This window comes from Monopterus albus, unplaced genomic scaffold, assembly GCF_001952655.1.
Source record: "Monopterus albus unplaced genomic scaffold, M_albus_1.0 scaffold46.1, whole genome shotgun sequence".
NCBI lineage: Eukaryota > Metazoa > Chordata > Actinopteri > Synbranchiformes > Synbranchidae > Monopterus > Monopterus albus.
The window spans coordinates 1,177,620-1,202,613 of NW_018127926.1; the positions used below are offsets into that span (position 1 = coordinate 1,177,620).

The 24,994-nt window shown below is 40.2% G+C and overlaps 1 protein-coding gene across 3 annotated transcripts in view; it reads right to left on the bottom strand.

Moving 5' to 3' along the window:
* Positions 1-24,994, bottom strand: part of zbbx (zinc finger, B-box domain containing) — a 53,537-nt gene that overhangs the window by 21,349 nt on the left and 7,194 nt on the right. For 2 of the 3 annotated variants that reach the window (XM_020600456.1, XM_020600454.1), the window contains exons 4-11: positions 22,882-22,984; positions 21,972-22,026; positions 21,171-21,286; positions 17,247-17,342; positions 10,443-10,658; positions 8,420-8,627; positions 6,747-6,906; positions 3,439-3,539 (exon numbers count right to left, since the gene is read on the bottom strand). In XM_020600456.1, the coding sequence (XP_020456112.1) occupies positions 3,439-3,539; positions 6,747-6,906; positions 8,420-8,627; positions 10,443-10,658; positions 17,247-17,342; positions 21,171-21,286; positions 21,972-22,026; positions 22,882-22,984 (1,055 nt within the window). The remainder of the gene's footprint in view (positions 1-3,438; positions 3,540-6,746; positions 6,907-8,419; positions 8,628-10,442; positions 10,659-17,246; positions 17,343-21,170; positions 21,287-21,971; positions 22,027-22,881; positions 22,985-24,994) is intronic. The other variant, XM_020600455.1, reaches the window with a different exon arrangement.

A 24,994-nucleotide genomic window follows, 5' to 3' on the forward strand; every position in this document is an offset into this window, starting at 1 on the left:
AATTTTATTCATTTGAGGAGCCTTGAACTGTATATACTGTATATGCTACAGTAGCAGAGTTCTGTCTTTATAACTGGATAGAATTATGGTATTCATTCACTCCCATGTGCTCCTGAGTATTTTTCAGGTGCTGCTTTCAGCACCTCATCACTTTGGCCATTAGTACTAACAGCAAAACTTCTTTTCTTATAATCTCCTTCTCCAGGGATAAAAGAGCTGCACACTTGTTTGAGTCTGTATTAATTTATAACGTTCTTTAAGTTGAAAAACGTTGCCAACACAGCGAGGCATAAACGGCGGTGGCCCTGGGGAGGATGCTGCCCTGCTGCTCAAAGGAAAGTAGACATGTGGTCTGCCTGTATTTCTATCTTATTATTATGCGCATGTGATGATATCAGATAAATATCAAATAATTTCAGTTTGTACAGTTATTTATGAATATTCAAAATATTATAAACAATACTACACATTTTTATCCTGGCAATAAAAACAATAACACAGTATGGGCTTTATTTTCCTGCCAGTGTCACCTCAGATGCAGTCTTTATACAATTTTCTTTAGATGCAGGTTCATGTTGTTTTGCGCATTGGTGTGTTTGGTATTTTCCTGCCATGAATGAATGAATGCATTTATGCCGAGGTGGGACGAGAGGCACAGCTGAGGCCATGTTTATGATGATTAGGCAGGGATATAAGCTGTGTCTATTTTTGCATTTTTAGACAGTTTGATCCTGACAAGAGCAGTTGAAGGTTTAGATAAAGTGAGTAATGCATCTTCAACAGGTGGTGCTGCCACAGAATGCAATCAGTTTTGATACAACATCATAATTGCATTGATTATAATATATTTTCATTGTATTATATTTAAAACATTTACAAAATTACATGCAAATAACCTGAGACCACTGTGTATGTCACACACTGGATGCAGCAGCTGTGAGTAAATGGCGCTCTATAATTGCTGCTGGGTACAGGACAGTCTTCCTCGCCTCCATGCACAAATGCAGGTCAGTCATATTAAGAGACTACTGAATGAATATTTATGTGCAGTACTACAATAAATATTTTCCCCATCAAACTTTAGGAATACAGTACAGTATTGGTAGAATAAGATATAAGGAAAGAATCTTTTGTCGCTGATATACTTCTGTAACTCAAATATTTCCATGTCATGACATCAATATCATCAATCAAAGTCAGTTTTTTTATTACATGCTCATTTCAGGGAGAACCCCCTGAACTCCTCTGCTCAAAGTCAGGTTTCTGCAGTGCTTTTAAAAGAAATGAGAGGAGCTGGTTTGATTGGCTATTCCTAAAGCATGCCCTGACTCCAGCTGCTCATAATGCATTCCTCCTGCTAATAATGTTCTCTTCTCCATGTTGCGCCTGGGTGCCCCCAAAATGCACCAGCACAGTGGTCACTGAAATTGCAAAAGATTGTTGGGCACACCAGTATGCATCTTCGCCAGGTGTTTAGACTTGTGTTTGCCTATTTCATGAAAATAGAGCCCTATATGTTGAAAGCTGTTGCCTCTGTGCAACAGCCGTGGCTAGAGGCATTATGTTATTGGATTGTCTGTCCAGCCAGGCCATTCTTGTGAATGTGATATCTCAGGAACACATCGAGGGAATTTCTTCAAATGTGACACAACTGTTCACTTAGACTTAAGGATGACATGATAAGAATGTGATGGTCAAAGGTCAAGGTCACTGTGTCATTACATCTTCACTCGATTTTCTTTCTACCATTGTTTTACCACTGCACGTTACCCATCTCTGCCACCTCCCTATCTCTCTCTCTCTCTCAGGTGAACAATCATTCTATCACAGCACCACACGGGTCTGACAGCTAAGGAAAATGAGAATTTAAAACAAGGGGGTTCTCCCCACATGATGTCGGAAAACTGCTTTTATTATTCATGGAGACACGCGTAGCCCACCCTTTCATTTTCAAAGTCAGAAGAGAAGGAGAAACTCTGCAACCTGTTATAATTGGCATGTATTAGAAATGTTTAGAGCAGGTAGAAGGAATAATTTATCAGCTGCTGAACAGCTCTACACTTCCAAAAGACATTGCTGTCTTCCTGACATCTGCATATCAATAAGACAATGGAAAATAAATTATTAAATTGTGAACAGAAAAGTAAAAGAGAGAAATGAAAGTCATAATGTTAATGATTTTGTTTGTACTAGGCAAAGATAGTTTTATAAATGTGAGATGTAGATATCCCACACTGCAAAAAACAAATTTCAGGAACAACCCGCTCACTCACTCTCCTTTTTCTTGCCTACTATTTCACTGTTTTGTAATGCAGTCCTTCTTGTTCTAGGTCATACTAGAAGCAAAGGTTTGTCCAGAATGCAGGAGCTGACATTGTTTTGTTTGTTTGGACTGGAAGTGCAACCCATGGTTGAAAAGCAGGTATAACTAAAGATGCTGGGGCAAAGCTGCCTCTCTCTACTGTACTACTTAGGACACATGAGCTGTTTCAAGTTGTATCATGCTACTTTTTAAATGGATGTTTATGCATCACTGATTTATTTGATCAGGTATAAAGGAAAGATGCAAATGGCATTGTTGATTATTAATATCCATCTTAGTGCTTTAAACCACAAGGACACATTTACTAAGAAAAAAAGCCCAAACTCTAAACGTTTAATGTGCCAAACTGGTGTGGTTGCCTTGCCAAATACTGAACATTTCTTTAGGGAGGACAGGAAGCTATTTTGAACTTGAATACTGAAAGAAGCAACTATATGAGATAGACAGCTATGGGGAAGGAGGCAAGCAAGGACTTGCAGATCCTAACAAGGCCAGGATTGGAGAGAAACTTGATTGATGTGATGAGAGGCAGGTGACAACCCCAGGGTTCAGAGGTTTGGAAGGGGAGAGATAACCCTGGTCTACACATCTCCTGACAGCCTTGACCAGGCCAGTCAGCCAGCACACCCCCCTGACTGATGAACTCCAGCCCCTGAGCTACAGACCACAGGCTCACCCACACCCTCCTCTCCCTGCCACGTTCCTTACCCAGGCAGAGTGCAACCTGTCAGGCATGAGCTGCCTCAAACAGCCCTCTGCCCACACAATCACAGCCGGTGATTACCCGTCACACAGTCACAGATGAATGGGCAGGCACTGATACGTCTGACCCACTGAGAGAGAGATTTGTTCTTTTTTTTTTATTATTTTGCTAACATGTGTTTGTATGTGTGTGTGTGTGTGTGTGTGTGTGTGTGTGTGTGCAAGTGCAGGTCATCTGTCAAACTACTCTGTTCAAAGGTGTTTCTTTGTTTGGTGTTAGAGCCAATTTGGGTATGTGTATCAGAAAAGTGGCATTTACAACAGTCAACGCTGTTTGTGACAATTCTATTTTAGAGTCAGAAGGTGCTCATGGATGCAACGGACATGCGTTTATGGTTGTGCACATGTATTACCTGTTAGGTTGCATGCAGTCTCTTCCTCAGTGTTTGTGTTAGATACTGATTTTAGATCTGTATCCGAGGCCAGTGAAGTATGATAAGTTTCAACTGGTGTTCTGGAAACAAAAAAACAACATACAGTATATGCATTAAATCAATACATTAATATACATTAAAATTAAAGTAAAATGTAAACCTATGGTCACTAGGCCACACAAACAAACAAAACAAGGCCTGAGTAACAACTGCCGTGCTTTCCTCCTCTCAGCCCCAAGCTCTTTTTTTTTTGCTCCCTTATCCTGAAACCTAGATGGCAGAATCAATGGATGGAAGGATTGGTGGATACATACATACTTTCTGTTCTATTTTCAGATCATTCCACTGTATCCACATCTAAACAACACATACAGTGCCTGTGTCCTTCACATTATCCCTTTTTAATTTCCCCACCTTCATTCTCTTCCATCCTTCCCAGTCCAGTCAGGCCAATTAAGCATGGTCAGTGAGAGAGAATTTAAAAGCACCTCCAGGCTAGTCATACAAGATGAATCAGGGAAGGTACTTGTAGTTCATATCCTTTCCTTTTACGTAGTCCATATTCTTAAGCCTGGTTTGGCAAAATGTACCCAGAGGGTTATATTTAATCCTATCCCTCACATCTCTTTCCTTATCCCTTTACTCTATCCATCCACTTTTACCTGTAACAAAGTAAGCTACTTTTACTTAAGTAAAGGATGTGAATACTTCCTCTACTACAGGTGCTAATGTGAAAACTAACATGCTTTAGTAATACAACAGGTTGTAGTTATATGCTTTTTTAAAATCATGTTAATAATTCTGTTTATTCTTTAGGGTCAATCTAGTGCTGCAGTCCAGCTCAATCAATTGGCACAGTCACCTTTTTAAGGTCGTTGTAGTTGATAATAATAGTAACTGTGTAATACCGTATAACGTAATATGGTGAAACCGTAATATTTTCTGAGAACGTTAGCATACTGTGATAATCTAATACCGTTGTAACCCTAGTCCTACATAATAATAAATTATTTAGATTTAAAGAGACCTTCAATCAATGGAGCCTATAGTGGCAAAAGCCAATGCTGGTGGTGATGTATGCTTGAGGAAGGATTTTGAATCAGTACCAAATGACCCTGAATCCTGCAAAGAAGCTATAGCAGTAATCAATGCAGTGACAAATTATTTAGTCTCTCTAAAGGAGAAAATGTGCTATACAGTATAACTCCATATGTGCCATTCAGAGATACATTTTTGAACTGCAGTATTGGATGAATGGAAGGGGAGGCAATGCTCCACTATAAGATGCTTTCTAGCTTGCCATGCTTGCCATGCTTGTGATGTATCCCACAGTAATGCAAACTAAAAGCAAGCAAGGACTTAGACAGAGATGAGTCCTGCAACAGAACTTTTATTGCTGCTATATTTGCCTTGTGAACATAGGTTAGGTCAATCAAATCTGACATCTGCACCACAAGTGCTTAATGGAAGTCACTACATCAATCAGGGGTGACATTTCAACCATTATTCCATTATTCCAGCTTCTATTTCTACGAGCTAAAACTTCGTCTCTAAGTAACTCAGTGACACAGGTCAAATTAGCTGCTTCAGACCCATCACACCTGTTTTAATTTTCAAACACAACTGACAGCTTACAGAAAGAAAAATAAAGGGCTGTCTGCAGTCAGACCACCATGCCTAACTGTGTCGGTCTAATATTGTGGCTCCCAGATTAGATATTTCTATATGTCTAGAGTAAGCATGCTGTATGTGCCTTGTAAATGACCTGTACTACACTTTTTAAAAGTAACAATATGTCTTTTTCCTTAGAGAAGATATAGAGGAAAATACAGTATAATGTCACACTGGGGCAGATTTGGCATTTCTGGCACAATAGGTTGGGCACAGTCAGATCAGGCTTACAGTCGGGCCAGTTCAGATCTCAGTTCTATGCCTGCAATGACTTTTGTCTCAGGGTTCAGTGACTTGAACACAGATACTTTGACACTGGCAGCTCTGGAAGAGCGAGCATTCACTTACCCCACCCAAACTGCTCAACTAACCCAGGAAATCAGTCTGACACCCCCCTGGACACAAGCTTGCTTCTTGTAACCTGCAGGCCCCCAACAAATCTAACATGGTGGCAGAGTTTACAGCTCAAATATAGCTGAGCACTTTTAGCAAATTCTTCATTCATGCTCCTTCCTCCATTGACTCTCCTTTCCCATTATTATAGAAGGTTGTTAAAATCCAACCTCTTACTCTTTCTTTCTGCCAGCCAGCCAGCCAGTCACTCTGCCACAATCACCCCTGCAGGCTTATTGCACTCCAGATTGGCTCTGTGGTCTATTCCACAGCTAAAGACTGCTACAACTGGGGAGTTAGTGCATTCCGGCTCAGGCAGTCAGCAGGCCTAAAACAGCACTCTGCTCTCCTTTCCTCTGGCTTGCTCTCCAGTGGGCTACTCAACCCAAAAGGAGCCGCTTAAATAAAGGGCTGTAATAATGGACCTGCTGAAACCAGGCCCTCAGGCAGGGTACTGCACAATAAGTGTTGATACACTGCTTTGTACACTGGTGGTTTATGTAGACTGACTACAGAGAGGCAGGAGAGTGTGTTGGCAGTAGACGTTAGCACCACGCACCACAGACGTTTATGTTCCCAGCCATCATCATAGAGTATGTTCGCAGCAACATGCTCTATGACGTGTGGCATAACAATTGTTAATATTATAAAAACAAATACAGTATTAATAATTAATATGGAAAAATCCACCTGCTGTCAAATTCAACAGCATGTCAACAATGAATGCACTCTCTGGTTTAAGTCCTGGCTGGTTTCTGTGCTGCATTTTAATACTCTTTCTTATTGTCACCTGAACTAAACTGCTTGAGATTCTTATATTGTAAAAATTCTGACAGTACGTGTCATTGCTGTGGGAAGTCACCAATCTCCACAGCACTCTACAGTACAGTACAAATCTGACACAACAGTGTCACATATCAAACTTTCACCATCACAATAAACAGTAAACACTGTTATAAAAGGCACAATAAACAGTACATGACATTTGCTAAATGTAGCAGAGGTTACAGCACTTTTAGCTACTGTAAAGGCACAACGTGATGTCAAACAATTGTGGACAACCTCTGTTTTCTAAAGAAATGAATGATTTTGAACAAAAAAAAGAATGTTATCAGGCATAATAAAGGGGGAGAAGCACAACTTCTCGTGGAACCTTTTGTCTACATATATGGATGCTGCATACACATTGTTGTGTCTGTCTGTCGGGCTGTCTGCCTGTGTACCTGCGGTGCTTCTTGAGAAGCAATCTGTCCATGTAGGTAAGGCTGGTTTCCGTGAACTCCACCTTGACAGTTACCCTCCCTTCTCCTCCTCCAGCTCCTCGTCCTTCAGCTCCTCTGTCTGGAGGAAGGTCAGCCTGGGTCGCTATAGCTGACACTGATACTGGAGAAATGTGGAGAGGGCAAGATCACACAAAAATAAAGTGAAGGTAAGAGGAGGAAAACATAGCCAAAAGGGAAAAAAAGTCAGACAAAGGTGGAAAAAACAGCATGAAAACATCATCTGCCACCTTCTAAACACCTTCCTCAAAACACCTCCCCTCAAGAAGTGAGGAAACACCTTGTCACCATGCCAAAGAGTGCCAAAACACAAACAGACAGGAGAGAGCCCCTTGGGAATAAGAAAAAGATGTACACAAAACAAAAGGAACATAGTGAACGCATGAGAGAAAAGAGAATATAGAGGTAAAGACAGAGCTAAAGAGAAATGTTATGACTGTACTCCAGACACTTTGGCAGTCCACTGTGGCAGCTTTAAATTGGGCCTAGATGCCACTGGCCTGACAGAAATAATTAGGGCTGGGGAGGCTAGTGGCAATTTGCAGAGCAGAGCAAAGGGAGAGTGGAGCAGAGTCTGTCCAAACAGTAAAGCAGAGAAAATAGGAGGCCTAATAAAAAGCACAAACACCTAGACACATACACAAAGAACCTGGAATAATAGCACTAATAGTACACACCAACATAAACATTCACACAAAGACTGTTGCCCATACACACATGTAGACGTATATGTGAAAAAGCCTAAAAACTGCCTGATGCAGTGAAGCTTGTACACACATGCATGCACACAGCTGAGGCGATTAGTGCTGTGGTGTGGAGTAGGGCCACCCCTAACACTCCTCTCATTATCTCAGTATGCAACAGCCATGGATTACTGTCCTACTGCAGTGGTAAGCACTTTCTATAAGACCTTAACAGATCAGAGCACAGACAGGGAAATGGGGAACAGGAAGGAGGAGAGAGAAGAAGAGCTAAGGAGAGAGAGAGATGTAATGGGGAAGTGAGGAAAAGAGTAAAAATATTTTGTCAAGAATTATTCCAGGTACATAGTGTTGCATTTTCTGAGGGAGTCTGCAGTCAAATTTTTACTCCTATATATTCATTTTAGAGCCATACTGTAGCTACTTTGCAGAATTTGCTTTTAATTGCCGAGCAAAAAAAAAAATCATTAGATATGATACTCTCTATAAATACTCCACTACATGGCACCACTTGGAGCCTCAACACCATCACCCATCCCAGCATACACCATAAACTACATCTTAAAAGATTATTTAGATCAACACAATTTAAGCACTTTAACAAGGGAATCATCTGTTGCAAGGTTCTTGCTCTGGATCACATTAGATGGCACAGCACTAACACCCTTAAAGAGAAAGTGAAGGACAAAGTTAAAGCAGGAGAGGGTGGAAGCAGAAAACGCTGTGAGAAAGTAATTTGAAAATAAAAGATGGGGCTTATATCCTCATCATTCTCATCCAAAATGGCTGTTACGTTTAACAGTGAGATTAAACCTGGTGCCTCCAACTAAAGAATGGTGTATCTAATCTGCAAGTCACCCTGCTATTTGTTACCCAGTTATAATATAAGCCTTTTCCTGTGCGCATGCAGTTCACCTGGTTGGACAGGTATCCACAGGGGTTCTTCTGCTCCATCACTCTTCTCCCCTCTCCACTGTCTGAGAGCCTCCTGGAAAGATCTTGCAGACTCCTCCTCACTGTACTCTCCTCTAAGAAGAGAAGTGAGAAATTCACTCCTATCTTCGTTTTCCGGCTCCTCCTCAGTTTCTACCTTCTTCTCCTTTCCGTGATTCACGACCAACACCTGAAAAAAAAACAATATCCTTCACTGTGTATGTACAGTAGAACAAGGGTTTAGCACTAACATGAATTGAATAAGGGTCACAAAAAGCCTTGTTTTCTTATATGAACACACAAGCATCTAATTTGTACGAGTATGTGTACTGTGTACTTTACTTTTGCATTTCTAAATATTCATTTGTTGATGAATGCAAAATAATGGAAATGACAGTTAATGAGATTTACAATACTGCAGGTGTACTATTGTGTGCTGGTTGTAGACAAGCTTGACTGTGACCTTGGTTATAATTATGATGGTACACCTTTTAAAAGGGATGGGTAATTGCCTGAATGTATTTACATATTGTATTTTCATATCAGACCTCTAAAAATACTTTACCTAAGTAAGATTGAACAGCTAAAAATGCTGTACGCAGTAGATCTAAACTTCTCATGTCAAGTTTCTGGAAATCACGGTGAAAAAAATTTCTGATATATGGAACACATCATAGGATAAACAGAGATGCAAACCTATTTTAATTAAAAGAACAGATCTCAAGAATCTGGAGCAGGATATTTTGAATTTTTACACATTCAGCTTGTTAATGCTAATTACCAGGACTTTAAACATATGACCTTTCCTGATATGTACGGCAGTTGATGTAGATAGCTGTTGCTTCTCAGGTTGATAGACATTTGAAGTGACATCTGAAGATATAAGTTGAACAATAGTTTGATGTGTAAAGTATACCGATCTTCTCAGTACCATCTGACCCCAACTGTTCAAGTGACTGTTGTGTGAATAAGGTCAACTGTGCTCGGTGGTGTAAATAGTCTGAAATGTCAATCTAACTGTTCTTGCCAGACCCAGACTGTAGGGAGTCATTTTTCAGTCCAAAGGTACATGCAGTTCACAAGCCTGCCTGTAGATACAGCCTGTGGATATAGCGTCAATTAGGGTTTGTATAAAGCTTTTCCATTGATTCACAGGGTGCAGAGGTAAAATTCACACTGCAGAGGCTTGTTTGACATGTTTCTGCTGTATTGCCATAGCAGGCAAGCTGTAACTGGAGAAAAAATGTTATTCCAAAAGGGTCAATAACCATTTGAAAAAAAAAATACATATATCAATACCTTATACAGTCCCATGGATTCTCTAAACGTTTTGGAAAATGTATGTCTTAAATTTGTGCAAAAAATTTAAGTAATTTATTGCACCAAGTAAGTAAAATAGGGGGGGGGCATGGTGGAACAGTGGTTAGCGCTGTTGCCTCACAGCAAGAATGTTCCAGGTTTCAGAGCCAGCTGAACCAATGCCTTTATGTGCAGAGTTTCATGTTCTCCCTGTGCCTGCATGGGTTCTCTCAGGGTACTCCAGCTTCCTCCCACAGTCCAAAGACATGCAGCTTAGGCTGATTGGCAGCTCTAAATTGCCTGAAGGAGTGAGTGTGAATGTGTGTGGTTGTTTGTCTACATGTCAGGCCTGTGATAGACTGGCAACCCGTCCAGGGTGTACCCCGTCTCTCGACCAATGTTAGCTGGGACTGGCTCCAGGCCCCCTGCGCCCCTCTTTAGGATAAGCAGTATAGATAACGGATGGGATGGATGGAAATAAGTAAAATTTCCTACATCTGCTGCACATGTATAACCCCAAGTAAAATTTTCAATTAAAGATTTTGCACCGCAGTTGAGTGAGTTGAATGTTTTAGTCAGTTAACTGTGTGTATATGCTAAATTAAGTGAGTCTGTGTACCTCCACATAATTGTACCTTTTCATCCTCAACTCTGCCCTTGATCACGTATTACAGTGAAGTAAGAACCAGTCAAGTTTGCCTCCTACCTGGCTGGGATCAGAGTGCATTTGTTTGGGTTTTGTCGCAGCCTCTGGTCCTTTTTCTGGACTCTGATCTCCTGGTCTGGTATTTGCACTGTGCATGGGTTTAGGATTTGGACCGGGATTAAGCATTTTTGGTGTACTGGAAGAGGAGCTGTTGTTCATCTGTTTCTGGAAGCAGCTGACCACATCTTGAGTGCTCACATGGGTTTGTAGGTCTGTCTGTACAACACAATGAGTGAGGTAAATCAGAGTTGTTATTGAACAAAATGGCAACAGCTGGCAGTTTGTGAGAGAGATGTGATATGTTTTATACAAAAACACAATAAAATAGCAGGGAACTTAACTGAATCTGGAGAAAAAAAACTAACTAATGTGCATTTACTATATAAAAGCAAGAGATAATAAGGCATGATACATTGCATAAAAGCATGAGGCAAAACTGCATAAAATAACTAATTAGCCAGGCATTAATCAAACTAAATGCGATGGAAAATTGCTCCACAGTCAGTCTTCTAAAAATTTGTTTTTGTGCTTTAAGTTTTAAAGATTTAAATTATTCAGCTGGACTAAGTCCCTCTGGAATACTTCATCACTGGACCCTTATAGAACTGCTGGATCCCCTGTTCAATGTTTACATTACTGTACAGAGAAGAAACCCACAGTGTTGCCGCCATGTCTCCACTGCTTAGAAGATAAACCTGGGATTACCATTCTGGATAAGAAGCAAGACCTAGCATGTCCTGACAACACCTGCTGAAAGTGAATAGTGTCACTTATGTGATGCAAGTCTGTACTTAACAAAATCGTCGGCATCACAGAGAGCTGGGTTGACAACCTTCCTGTGTCCACAGCCCAGTGGTACACTGTAACTATGTTGAGATAATGACTGAGGGAGGATTTGATGGATCACTGATAGCATTAAACAATACCCTGTCAATGGCTCTTTAAACGCTCACAGATGGCTGGTCAAACTGGCAGCTTATCTTGTCTCTGATATGATCATCCGCCAGATAAAACTGCATCAGTGAGGAATCTTCTGGACTCTTTTCTGGATATCCCTATTCATCTCATTTCAATGAACATTCCTTGTTGTCTGCATTGTTTACTGTCTGTTTATACTGCTTATTCTGCATTGTTTGCACTGTTTGTTGCTGTCAGTTTTGCTGTTAATACTGCTTATTTTGTTATATTACACAGCCTTATGCTGGTTTACTGTTTGCACATTTAGAGCCGATGTACCTGAGTCAAATTCCTCGTGTGTCCATCACACCTGGCCAATAAAACTGATTCTGATTCTGATTCTGATTCTCCCATTTGTGTGGAACTTAACTATCCCCCAGACAGAATTGGACCATCTTTTGTAAAATAAATGTAAATATATTCCAGAAATATTCTGGCAGCCGGGGCACCAAAAAAAATACCATAAACTTATGGAAATCAACCATCTTCTTGAATCTTGAAAAAAAATCTTGAATCTAAAATTACAGTAATTTCCCATAATTTGAAATAGTTTTTCCTTTTAGTTTTAAACACACTAACCTTTAAAGCCCAGAAATGTGCCAATATTTCCCCGTCAGTAGTTTAAATGTGAAGTAGCCTAACATGTAGTCTGTTTCCATACAAGTACTATCACTTCATAAGTAGGTATCTTTCAGGTTTTTAATAATGATTACTGAAATATCACTGCAAAGACGGTTTACAGATATGTGTGATAAATGAATGGTACAAGCACTATAAATAGCCACAGATGTGCAGAGCATTGTGCATATTGACAGCTGTTGGAAAGGTCCACTGATGCGGCAAAACTGGTAAAACAACACTGCGTCTTTGAAGTTATTCTCACTGGCATGTCTAATGAGTCATGAAGCGTGCGCAGACATTGATATGCAGATGATGTTTAAGGGCGTTTCTACATCCATTTATTGAGAGAACTCTGGGAGTGAAAATGGTGCCAATTTTAATCAATGATTGAAGATTTATAAAAGAGAACCAGGTGTGCAGCACCGCTTTATACATCTGACAAAAAAAAAAAAAATACATTTGCATGTGTCTGTTTTTGTGTGTAAACACAGTTTTAGTTGTGAATCTAAACAAAGTTTTATGCATCTGGCCGCAGATATTCTCCCCTGCAGGACAGAAGCACCATCATTTATTTGATGTCTCCTGGTTAGGAGCTCTTTGTTTCTGCCTGTGATGTCTCATGCTCTTGAGCAGCTGTACACTGTAATAATGTCATTATGAGTGGATGAATCTGTATACACACAGTCTAGCAAAGACAGAGACTTGTTTTTGGTATTAAATATCTCTGGTCTCATCAGACATGAAAGCACACTGAAGCTCATTCAGTTACATGCTATCCATGTATTGAATTATTTCATTCTGTATCCTGTGGGAGAGAACATGCTCATGGCAATAAAATATTTAAGAATCAAATCTTTGTCTGCAAACAATCCCACAAGCCTGGGGACATTATCTTCTTCATCTTAACATCTTTTAGAAGGCAAACCTTTGCATTGCAAGATGTTTTAAACAGTGCAACTGCTGAAGACATCCTCGTGGCTGTTTCTAATTGTCATTTTGGTCGCTAGTCAACTGTGCTTACAGGTGCACATCAGTGGACATGTGCAGCCTTGGCACGCCTCGGGTTTCAGCTCATCAGATGGCATAATTGAAAGGGGCTGAGTCTGACAATCATTTGTAATTTTACCAAACAAGCCAATAATCATACCAGCGTCATGCAAAGGCCAGGTGTGCAGAGTAGACCTGGATCACAACCGTCCTCTAGAGCTGCCTGTTTTTTTTTTTCCATCAGTCATTTTTGTTTGTACAACCAAATGCCTTGCAGGATGACACAGTTACATGCTCTGAAAAACATGTCATTCACAACCTTAATGTGTGAAAACGCTATATATCAGGTTCATCCTTTTTTTTACCCAGAAGATAAGTAAAGGGTCACTGCTCAAACAGTAATGACTTAGCCACTATTTCAGGTCCATAGGTAGCAACAGCAGGAGATCACACTTATCATAAGAAGCACTATGTGGTAAGCCTACAGCTCCTTCATGCAGACCTACTGTAAGACCACTGGCTGAGGTGCTGCTCTGTTGTTGTGGTGTTTGCTATATCAAGTTTGGTTTGGATTCAGCTCTTCATCATTGCAGGTTAGTGTTAACTAGTTTTATCTGACTAAAGAAGTGAATTATTAATAAAAAAAACACACAAAAAAATGTAAACAACTGTTTTCATACAGTAGACCAACATTATTTATCTGATGTTGGACCCATTTGTATGTTTGGATATACTCTGCAACATCACTCGTCCAAAGCTGTCGTATTCAATGTTGAACAAAGTGCTTTACAACAACCAGATAAAATAGCAGAATAATTGAGTAGATAAAATTAAATAAAATAACAAGCCAATAGACAAATTTGGACTTAAAATCAGGTTAAGACAAAAAGAAAGTGGCAGGGCACTACTGGGAAGTAAAAGCCAAAGTAAATAAGTCTTTATTTTGGACTTAAAAAGTGCCAGGTCTGTGACAGAATGAATGCCAAATGGTAGAGAGTACTACAGTTTGGGAGCAGCCACAGAAAAGGCGTGATCACCCCATCGCTTATATCTGGATCTCAGGATCTCAAGCTTTGTCAGGTAGGAAGGGGCCAGGCCAATAAGGGCTTTAAAAGTAAACAGTAAAATTTTAAAATCAATTCAAAAACATGCTGGAAACCAATGGAGAGAGTAAGGAATAGGGGCTATATGTTCACGATTGGAGGTGATAGTTAAAAGGCAAGCAGCAACATTCTAATCGTTTTAGAGGGGAAAAGAAATCCCCTTGTCAGCAGGATAAACCAATCTGCGGACATCCACTACGATACCAGCTCCAGGATACTGTTCAGCTTTTACCTGCCTTTTTAGGGCGCAAGGGAAAATAAGATTTCCCTTTGGGACGCTACAGCATGCAAGCTGTGGTTTCTTAAAAACAGGATGAACACACAAGTAAAAGATACTTTATAAAACCTTTGTATAAGGTGTCACCCAAAAAAGTCTTTAATTATATCATTTTAATTCTTGAATCATTTAAGTAACTCGTGTGTGTGTGTGTGCAAAAGAGAGAGGAAGACCAAGAGAGAGAGAGAGATGGGTGAAGATAATGGGATTTCATAACATTAAATTAGCTCAATTATGCTAATGAGATTTAAAATAAAATACCTGGAATTAAATGAATTGCTTTGATACAGCACATCACACCCATCTGGCACAGGTTAGGCTAAATCAAATACAGTCTTTTGCAAACATTAATTGAACCAGGTATGTGTGTGTGATGCTGGACATGTGAGCAGATGACGCACTGATAAAGGCCCCTTTGCAGCGTACTGATGAATTTAATATTGTTTTTGTCTGTCAGCCTCTCTGTCTCTGCCCCCCCCCCCCCTAATGATTCCAAGGCAAATGAGACAGGATTAGCAGGGGAGAGAGAGATGCCTGCCTCAGCTGCATGTATATAATCCCAAGTCTTTATGTCCTGCCAAAATACACAGTTTCGTGTGTGAGAGACTGAATAAGAGTATGTGTGTGCTTGAAACTGTGAATGAGCTTCTAGTCATGCATCACAGAGATGAACACTGAAGAGATACAGAGAAAGAGTTGTCTTGTGTGGTTTCAGTTGTTTCAGTGTGTGCACTTTTGTCTCCGCCAGCATATATGGCTTAGTTCCACCAAGGTGGCTACCCAGTACATACTACTGTGTTATCCCCAACAGAAGTCAAACAGCACATGGACATGAACAAAGAACAAAAAACAAAGAGCTGTATATATAAGCTGAGCTACACTGTATAGTGCACTGTTCTATGCATGAAAACAACAAAAAAGCTTCTGTAGCTACACAAAAAGATGTAATGTATACACTGTATGTTGGAGCCAGCTAGTCCTCTATTGTCTCTAGCTTGTACAAAATGTTGCTGTTCAGCTTTTAACTAACACAGCCAGTTGTGATCATAACATGCCCATTCTTTATTCTTGATTACAGTCTGTTTTAGAATAGATTTTAATCTCCTGACATTAACTTTTAAAGCTCTCAATGGCCTGGCCCCTATTTATTAAATGGAATTATTACAACTTCACCGCTATGGTCAAGCACTTAGGTCATCTGGTCAACTTTTAGAAGTCCCCAGATCAAGATGTAAGTGATGAAGTGATCATGCCTTCGCTGTAGCTGCTCCTAAACTGTGAAATGCTCTTCCACCCAAACTTTCCCAGTAGAGTTTTTCCACTTTTATTGGTGTCGATCATCTTTATTTGTCTCTGTGTTGTCAATGTTAATGTTAACTGCTATATTTCTATTTTTATATCATTATCTTAACCAGGTGCATGTAAAGCACTTTGGTCAACTTTTAGTAGTTTTTAGGTGTTAAAATAAAGGTTGAGTTGAGTTGAGGCATAAATATATCATAGACATGTACACAAGCTCACTCAGTCACAAGTCTTTAGATGTACTGTGCCATATCCATGCACACTCACAAAGTGCACATCATAGCATGGTCAATTTCTTTGTGACTACAAACAATAACATGAAAAGAACCTAAAAAAAATCATCCTGGTAGGGAAAAACAGTATAGCAAGCAGAAAGCAGAAAATGCACCTAAGCAAAGACAACATGTAGTAACTACATAAGATATATTGTAGATACCAGCACATGCATAGTCTCAAGTCAGCAGTCATGAAGAAATACTGCGATAGAAAATGAGAAAAAAAACTGTGAAGAAAAAAATCCATACTGCAGTACACATATTAAAAAGGGGCTTTCTAGCTTGTCAGCTGCTGACCACGGCCAGTCATTTTAGTTTTGTTAGTCTAACTGTGAAGATGGGGTGGCTGCTCATGAGGTAGGGCAGTTGTCTCCTGACCAGCAAGTTGGTGGTTCGACTCCCGGTCTCCCCGCATGCCTAAGTGTCCCTGAGTAAGACACTGAACCCCGAATTGCTCCCGGTGGCTTGACTAGCGCTGGTGCATGGCAGCCTGTTGTCATCGGTGTGTGAATGTTGTGTGTGAATGGGTGTTGGGTTGTGTGCTTTGGCCAGTGCAACACACTGTGAGAATGCGCTATATAAAATACAGTCCATTTACCATAATGACTTGGTCTTGCTACTGATTGCTACTACTACTATCATGGTCTCCATACCAGTTGAAGTGTGCTATACTGGTCCAAAAAAGGGACATTAGCGGCCATGTTCTTCTCATTCTGGTATAAGTTTCCATGTGTCCATTTCCTTGTTTCCATGAATCTGTGGCTGAGCAATGAAAAACAAGGGCAAGATGTGCCTAATAACCTACATCATTTAGTTGAAATCTGATACAAATTCCATTTCATTTATCAGTAATTTGAATCCATATACTTAAAGTGTGTTTTGACAGCATATTCTATCTCATTATGAGTACTTGGTTTAGCTTCGGATAAATGGGCCTCCTCTAATAAAAATGCTTTCCATACAAACTTAGTTTAATTGGCTATTGCTCATAAATACAACCCATTGTTCAAGTGTGTGTGTGTGTGTGTGTGCATGCATACAAAAGTGAGACGGGTTGCAGATGCAGATAAAAGGGGGGAAAAAAGGGGGGGATGAGAGGTTGGGATAAGTAGCTCCTCTAGTGAGGGATGCAAAAAATAATGAGTGAAGCAGAAAGAGAATAGGATCAGAAGAGACATTATTGAAAGTATCTGTGAAAGAAAAAGAGAGACAGAGGGAAACATACAGAGAGACTCACAGAGGAGAGGAGACTGAGGCTTGATGCACATGGAACCACACTGACCTGAATGGGGATCATTCTGTGTAGTTGCAGTGCCCCCTTCTGGTGAAATCTGACAAAGCAGCCAACGCAGTAGTTCTCTGTGCATTCAGCACACATCTACAAAACAATTACACAGTAAGGTCAGTGTGTGTGTGTGAATATGTGACAAATATGTGAAGATTTGTGTGTTTATGTGCCTTAGAGAAGCAAAAGTAAAGAAGAGTGATTATGTATGTGCATGTGCACATGGGTCTAACTATCTGCAGTGAGAAGCAGAAACCTTAGTAATACTTGTTAAAAAGTTAAACCTGAAGCCGGATGTCTTTTCCTTTCCTCTAATTTCAGCCTTTCCAAACAAACTTGACAGGAGAGATGAATAGTGAAATGAAGTCAGGCTGGTCCCCACAACATAGTTTGGGTGTAAGGTTAGAGCAAGTGTAGGCTTTGGTTAAGTGTTAGGTTAAGGGTTAAGGTTAGGCAAGTAGAAGTTCTGGTTAAGGTTAGGGTAAGTCTCTGGAAATGAATGTAAGTCTATGTAGGGACCCACTAAGTAACAAAAACAAGGATGTATGTGTGTGTGTGTGACTGAGAAATAGAAAGAGAGAGAGAGAGAGAGAAACAGAGTGGAGGGAGTGCATCTGTGCTAGGCGTGTGTGTGTTGTGTATGTGAATATGTGTGCATGTGTGAATGCGTCTTAAGGGACGTCATTATCATTTCTATCTGCAAGAATCCGGTCTTATTAGTGTGGAAAAGTCCTTGCATCAGCATGTTGGGGAGATAGGCCTAGACTGGGTGGACAGAGCACACAGGCGAGGTCAGGAGGGGTGGAGACAGCGGATGAGAAGGGAGGAAATATGGAAGAGAGGTTGGGAGGTGGAAAAGGACCAAAGCTTCTTAAAATTCAAGAAACAATAAACAGTATAGAAACTATCATCATTCATTTGGTTCCCTTCATTTGGCATGCAGGTCTTATTTTTGTCATGGCCCACGGTTTCATCATCAGTTTCATGTCAATTTCAAAAAGTTAAGTTTAGTGCACTCTGTGAAGAAAAAGCATAAATTCTACTTATCCGCGGGGGGACCGACAGTGTGACGTATTTCTGGAACAAATGGCTTTGAACCTGCCTTCTCAATGCCTTTCTTGCTCACTTGCATATTTGTTAATTCTTCACCTGTTTTTGCACTGCTTATTGCAACAGATAATTTAGCAAAAGAAGATAATACAGTAAACAAAACAATTCCCTGTTCCATACAAATGTATTATGGTTCAACAGGGGTCTGTAAACTTCTACAAACAGATTCACCAGTTAATTCTGCACCTTTTACTCCTCTTCTTTCTTATGTTCTCTTCTTTTTTGGATCTTTATCATCTATTAATTAATGCATTTGTATGTAACGCAGTGTTCATTCTTTTTAGGAGTGTGTGTGTGTGTGTGTGTGTGTGTGTGTGTGTGTGTGCACGCATGCACATGCAAGCCTACAGCTGCGACACTGTCCTTTAATGGTCCCATAAAGCAGGGCCTCATTTCGCCTCCCAGGCCTGAGAATAAAATACAGCCACTCCCTGGGGACAAGGCATCCCCATCAGGCTGCAAGCGGCATATCACTGTGCTCTCCTGTGCTACAGAGAAGGAAGAAGGAAATGAGGTCCTTTCTTTGCCTGGCTGACTCTGGAATACAGCACAAGGCCAGGAGTGTGTGTGTATGTGTGCACGTGATTTTGGTAAAGCCTGTGCCAGTATGTGTGAGTCACGGTGTACAACAAAACAACCCCTGATGTGTATATAGTTGTGCCTTTGTGTGTGCATGTGTGTGCACACTGGTGTGCTTAAGTGCAGTTCCAGACAGAATGGCAGAGACAGAGTCATAACGCTTTCCATTATTGCCATCATTATAGGGCACAAAAGCTATCCAAAACCTGTCTGAGTGCATGAGTGGACTGTATGTATGTGTGTGTGCATTTAGCCTATGTGCTTGCCCAGACTGCTATACGCACTGCCATTAAGCCCATCACTATAGGGCACTGGGGGCACTGGGTCCTTCATTGGACAATTCAGCACCATCATCATCAAATGTGCTATCAAGCAAATTACCACATTACATTTTAATGCAATGTCTGTGACGCATTTACAAAAACTTGCACTCAAAGGGGCAGAAAAATGGTGACGGTTAGCATCAGCTATTCAGCGCTAAACTCTGCTGGCTTTGCAGTCAGACATAGGATAGGAGTGACACATGATTAGCTGAGGATTTAGAAGTTGCAGTCCTGACAGCAACTGGCCATCAAGCATGCATTATTCATTGCGGTTTGCCACAGTCCATTATACACACACACTATACTAGGGCTGGACCCAAATATCCAACTATTCAGATTTTCGTACGTTAGCTAGGTGATCAGTTTTCAACTTTAGTATTCAAATATTTGAATTTCATTAGCTTTTTTGTTTTATAACCCAAAGTACATTCCAAGTCCCAAAAACCAGAGTTGGTGTCCGAGGTTTGGGTCGGCAGGGCACTCGGCCCTGGCCACTGCCCAAAATACAAGGCTCTGCTCGGGCTACTGCCCCCGCGACCCGGTCTCAGATGAAGCGGATGAAGATGGATGGATGGAAGGATGGAACCCAAAGTACTGCCAAATGGACAATGAGGTACTTTTAGGTGAAGCACAGCTCATTAACACACACACACCTGCGGTGAATATTCGAACATTCGTCGATTGTTATCACCAAATATCTGGAGCCCAAAAACTGGCATTCAGGACAGCCCTACACTATACATGCATTTCCCTCCCTGTCTCTCTTCTTCCACATACAGTTGCAGGCCGCAGTCCCTCCTACTAAGCAGTAATGTATGATGACCAACAAAGAATAAACAATGGTGCCCTCAGAGGTCTCAAGTATCAATAAATGGATTCTGCTAAACTGTTATCAGTGCAAACACATAGACCAACAGATTGGACAGTAGAGGAATGACGAATGAAAGGCAGAGAGAAGAGAGAAAAAGACAAGACTGAGGGAGTGGTGAAAAAAAGGTGCAACAGGTGCAGAGGGAAAAAGGGAAAAGGAGGAAAGATGTATAAGTGTTATAAAGAAGGAAAGACAAGTAACCACATAATGCAAGGAGAAAGAGCGAAGAAGGATGGGAAACAGAAGGTATCTGAATCACAAAGGGAGATTACAGCTGACGTAGGAGGAAGGGAAAGATCAGAAATATAGGAAAATCAGACAGTGAGCAGACAGTAAAGTACCAGACACAAAGATGGACAGATGGAGAATAATGGACAAGTAGAAAAAAGACAATGGAGGGGAGAGAGAGACAGAGAAAGTGAAAGATTCTGCATTTTAGCTACAACTACTGTATTTGTCATTTGGCTCCATGTGTTTTTAACCAATATCAGTGTCTCACACTGATACTTTGCACTATCTGTGTAAAGTATCAATTTACAAATAAGCTCAAAAATATTTTATCTGAGCTCAGTCCATTAACATTAACAGATGGTAAAATGTCAGTTAGTAGCATCTGATCCCTCAAAAAAGCTGATTTCTTTTGTCTCATTGGAAACCTTCAAAAATGTGTTGGGGTGGTGCTTGTTTTTGGTTTTTTTGGTCGGGGGAAAAGCTGAGTGTTATTATTCTCTATACAGAGAGGAAATAATTCAAGTCACCAACAACAGAGTTACAAGACTGTAGAGTGGGTCGTCTCCAGAAATTTAGCAGTTCGATTCCTGGCTTGTCCACTCCACATGTTGAAGTGTCCTTGAGCAAGACACCCCCTCTTGCTCCTGGTGATGTTTCTGGTGCATGAACGTGTGAGTGCTTGAGAGTGTGAATGGTCAAATAGTGTGAAAGCACTTTTGAGCGTGCTGCAGTGCATAGAAAAGTGCTAAACAAGTATAAGACCATTTACAACCATAGAGTGTATTTTGTGTTAGTTTGTGTTCATACTATTCCAGCTGTCTTGACTTCACACTGTCCGCAGACTGTTCCCCTGAGCCTGTTTTTTCTTGTCGTCCGAAGACCAGTGGTAGGTGCCAGTGGTGGAGGCTGTGGCTGTACTGGGGCTAAAAAAAAAAACAAGTTCGCTGGCATTAACACTTGGCAATGGGTTTCATTTAACATACACTGACATTTAAAAATATTTATATGACTGACTACCTCACTAGTCTAAATATAATAACAATCTATGAAAAAGGACAATGTCTATGAGAATCAGAAGTACTTGTTGCTTCTGTGCAACCAAAATGTCAACATTTAACATATTTATATATCTGTTTGGAAAATTTTGCCACTATTGTGAAATGTAATATATAGTAAATAATAAAATGAAATAATTATGATTATTTTTATACAACCAAACACAGTCCTTATAAGGCTGCATTTACTGTTGCTGTATGCTTTTAACATGTAACATTGGCACATCTTGATATGCAATGTTATGCCTCAGGTTCATTCAAAACTTTAATAATTCTGCCAAGGCTGGTTACTGGTTAGAGAGTAACCTGACAGAGAACTCCTCAGTCTGGCCCCTGTGATGGAAAGTGTCAACCTTAGTGAAATAACTGCACCAGTGTGGATGATGCTCTGTAGCTGCTTTTGAATGCTAACCGCCACATGGAGGGTTAAAAAGAATTTCACTACAGACGTGTGTATCAACGCACCAGGGCTTATTGAGTATGCATCCTCGTCATGTCTACACGGTGTAGGTAACTCCCAAAAGAAGCTGGGTTGTGGCAGTGAACTACTCACCTGTCAGTGGTTCATTCTTCAGCACTCGGATCTTCACTTTGCCTGTTGACAGCTGCTGACGAGACAGGGGAGAGACAAATCAGTGGCAACAGTTGTGTAAGCTTAGCTTCCTAACACTCCTGCACAGGTCGTCTTTTGGATTATGTGTATCGGTACATACTGTATGTTTGCATAACTGTATGTGAACTACTCTGTGTTCATTACATTATAAGCATTTTTACATTGTTTCAATTTTAAATGTGCACTAAACACTTGCAACACAGGGTTTCTTGGTATATATTTTCAATCTGTGTAATAAAATTAATTAATTTATACTTGTTACATACCCACTTGTCCATTCTTCCAAGTGGGTATGTAACAGCAGGGGAGAGGCTCTGCTCAAACTGAAATGATGAGAATGCAGTCGCGCTTATTCTTTTTTACACCCCAGGAAGTTGTAAACTTTAGGAAATTAGTTAGTTTTTTGTGTAACCTCAAACACATTAGGTGGTTGAGAGTTTTCCCCTGAAAACCAGTGCACTAGTTTCTCAAGTCTGTTACTGTATGTACCTCACATCACAGGAGTGGTAGTACGTTTTTAATATTTTCATGGGTGTCGGCACATGGTGCATGCATGGAAACAGGAAAAGGCATCTAATATAGTGCAGGCAACCCTTAATGCCACGACACACCAGAACCAGCTTCTCAAATTTTAAGAAATCAGTGAACAAGTACTGCGCTTTAGTTTCTAATAATAATCAGCATGTATCAATTGCACATGCAATTGTACTAACATAAATGAAATGTATGAATGCACAGATTAACGTGACTGTGTCATGTTAAACAGGACGACACAAAAACAAATGTGAGCTCACATGCACAGATACACATCACTGTCATACAGAGATATAGAGAAAGATTTCTCTTGTACCTTCTGGAGTCTGTTTTCCTTGTTCTTCTTAGCACTATTTGTCAGGGCATTGCTGTTTAACGAACCGCTGTGTCCAGACTTCCATTTAAAACCTCCTGAGTGCCTAAAAACAGAGGCCAAAAGAGAAATCAAGATTTTTCTTCTTGAAATACAGCCCATTTGAAATTGACAAGCATAACTTATCGAAGAGTATAACAGCTACAGTTTGTAAAAAGTGAAACAATGCAGTGACTGCATCTCTTCCTTGTTATATTTGCTTATTTTTAATTCTTTTTCATAAAGACATATTTTTTCCTGTATCCTTAATGTAACAGTCACTCTGATATTTATTCTTCATAAGAAGATCTGTGTATGGGAGCTGACAACAAAACAACTCAGATTCTTCATTAATAACAATATGCAACACAGACAAACACACTGAGTCACACACAAATATTTTTTAACATTTTTCTAGGACACATTCATATTATACAGTACTTGGTCTAACTGTTCATGCAGCTTACATTATATACAGTATAAAACTGTGAATGAACAAAACAGATAAACACCTTTACATGTCCACAGTAAATAAAAAACAGAAAAAAAATCACTCTCAAACTGTATTAGACCTTGATATTACTGTATTTAAGGTTAAAGGGAAGGCATTTTAAAAACAGTGTCAGGCTTTAAGTTAAGAAGGACCTAATGTGAAGGAAATAGTAAAATAATATCAGCATGGAATAGGTGTTACAGCACCACATAACTAAATCTAACTCCCTCAGCCTAAACCAATGGGAAAAAAAAAGAATTTCAGAAAATCAGTTTGTTCCATTAAATAGAAAAGAGGGTTAAATCTATCTATACTTCTTACTTTGTTAAGAGAACACAGAACAAGCAGGGAACATATTTTATGCCAATTTACGTTTTTCATATGGGCCTAAATTTTCACATTACGTTATACATTCTAAGACCAAAAGGAGGTTCTCCATTTCAAAACAGACAGTGGATGCCCATTGAATGTTAACAGAACATGAAAGGTTAAAGAACTTACATCTACTCAAACATAAACACACACAGATGCAACTAGAACATGAACACACGTGTGCACACAGACTCACACCGGACGCTCCCGTCGGCTGCAGAAGGTGAAGAAGTCGAGTGGAATCCTCATTTAGACATGACTTATTCATGCTCATGTCGTTGAATTATTTATGCTATTTATGCTATTGTGATGTCTGGCTGTCTCTGAAAGAAGTTTATTTTGGACCAAGCTGGAAGCCTGTTAAGGCACAGGAAGTCAGAATCTATTTGTGTGTGTGAGAGTGTGTCTCTCTGCATCTCTGTGTGCGTGTGTGTATATGTGACGGCAAGAGATCCCAACACCCCTGACACTGTTGCTGTGCTGTGCTGATGCTGAGAATGGGTGTCAGGTAATCACCCTGGCGACATCACCTTGGCAACTGAACTGTCGCTAGGGGAGACAGTTGAGGCACACCCTTGTCAGCGCAGGATGACAGGGTGTCCCCTCAGGACAGGCAAGCTGGAGAGATAAAGTGCGTGTTAGTGTATTTCTGTGGACTTTGCAATAACAAAGATCTCATTATCTACAGTAATCCACACAGACACACACTCTATTACACCTACGCACCTACCCATGAAAAAACACACTTCAAAATAATAATGGCTTTAAGTTGTTTTTAGAAGCATACAGACACATTGCCACAGTCAGTGTTCCCCTGTCTTACAACCCACAATTATACTGTACACACACTTCCACCTCAGTCTATTACTGCAACTGTGTGTGTGTGTGTGTGTGTGTGTGCGCATTGTTGTGAGTGTTACAGAGAGATTTTTTGACATCAGTCTATACAAAGCAGCGCAGCAGCGCAATAACAGCAACATGCAGTGACTATACCTGTTAAACAGAGAAAAGAAATATATTATAAACAATCATCAGATGTGACACAAAATGCCAGCTCATCAAAAAAACATTTCTTTATCAAAGTGAGAAAAAAACAGTGAGGAGTATAAGTTCACACTAGCTTAAAACAAGTTCATATCTCAATTGATATACAAATATATTGCAAAGAAAGGAGAAACTTCAAGCAATTCAATTTTAGGCCAAGGCACGCAC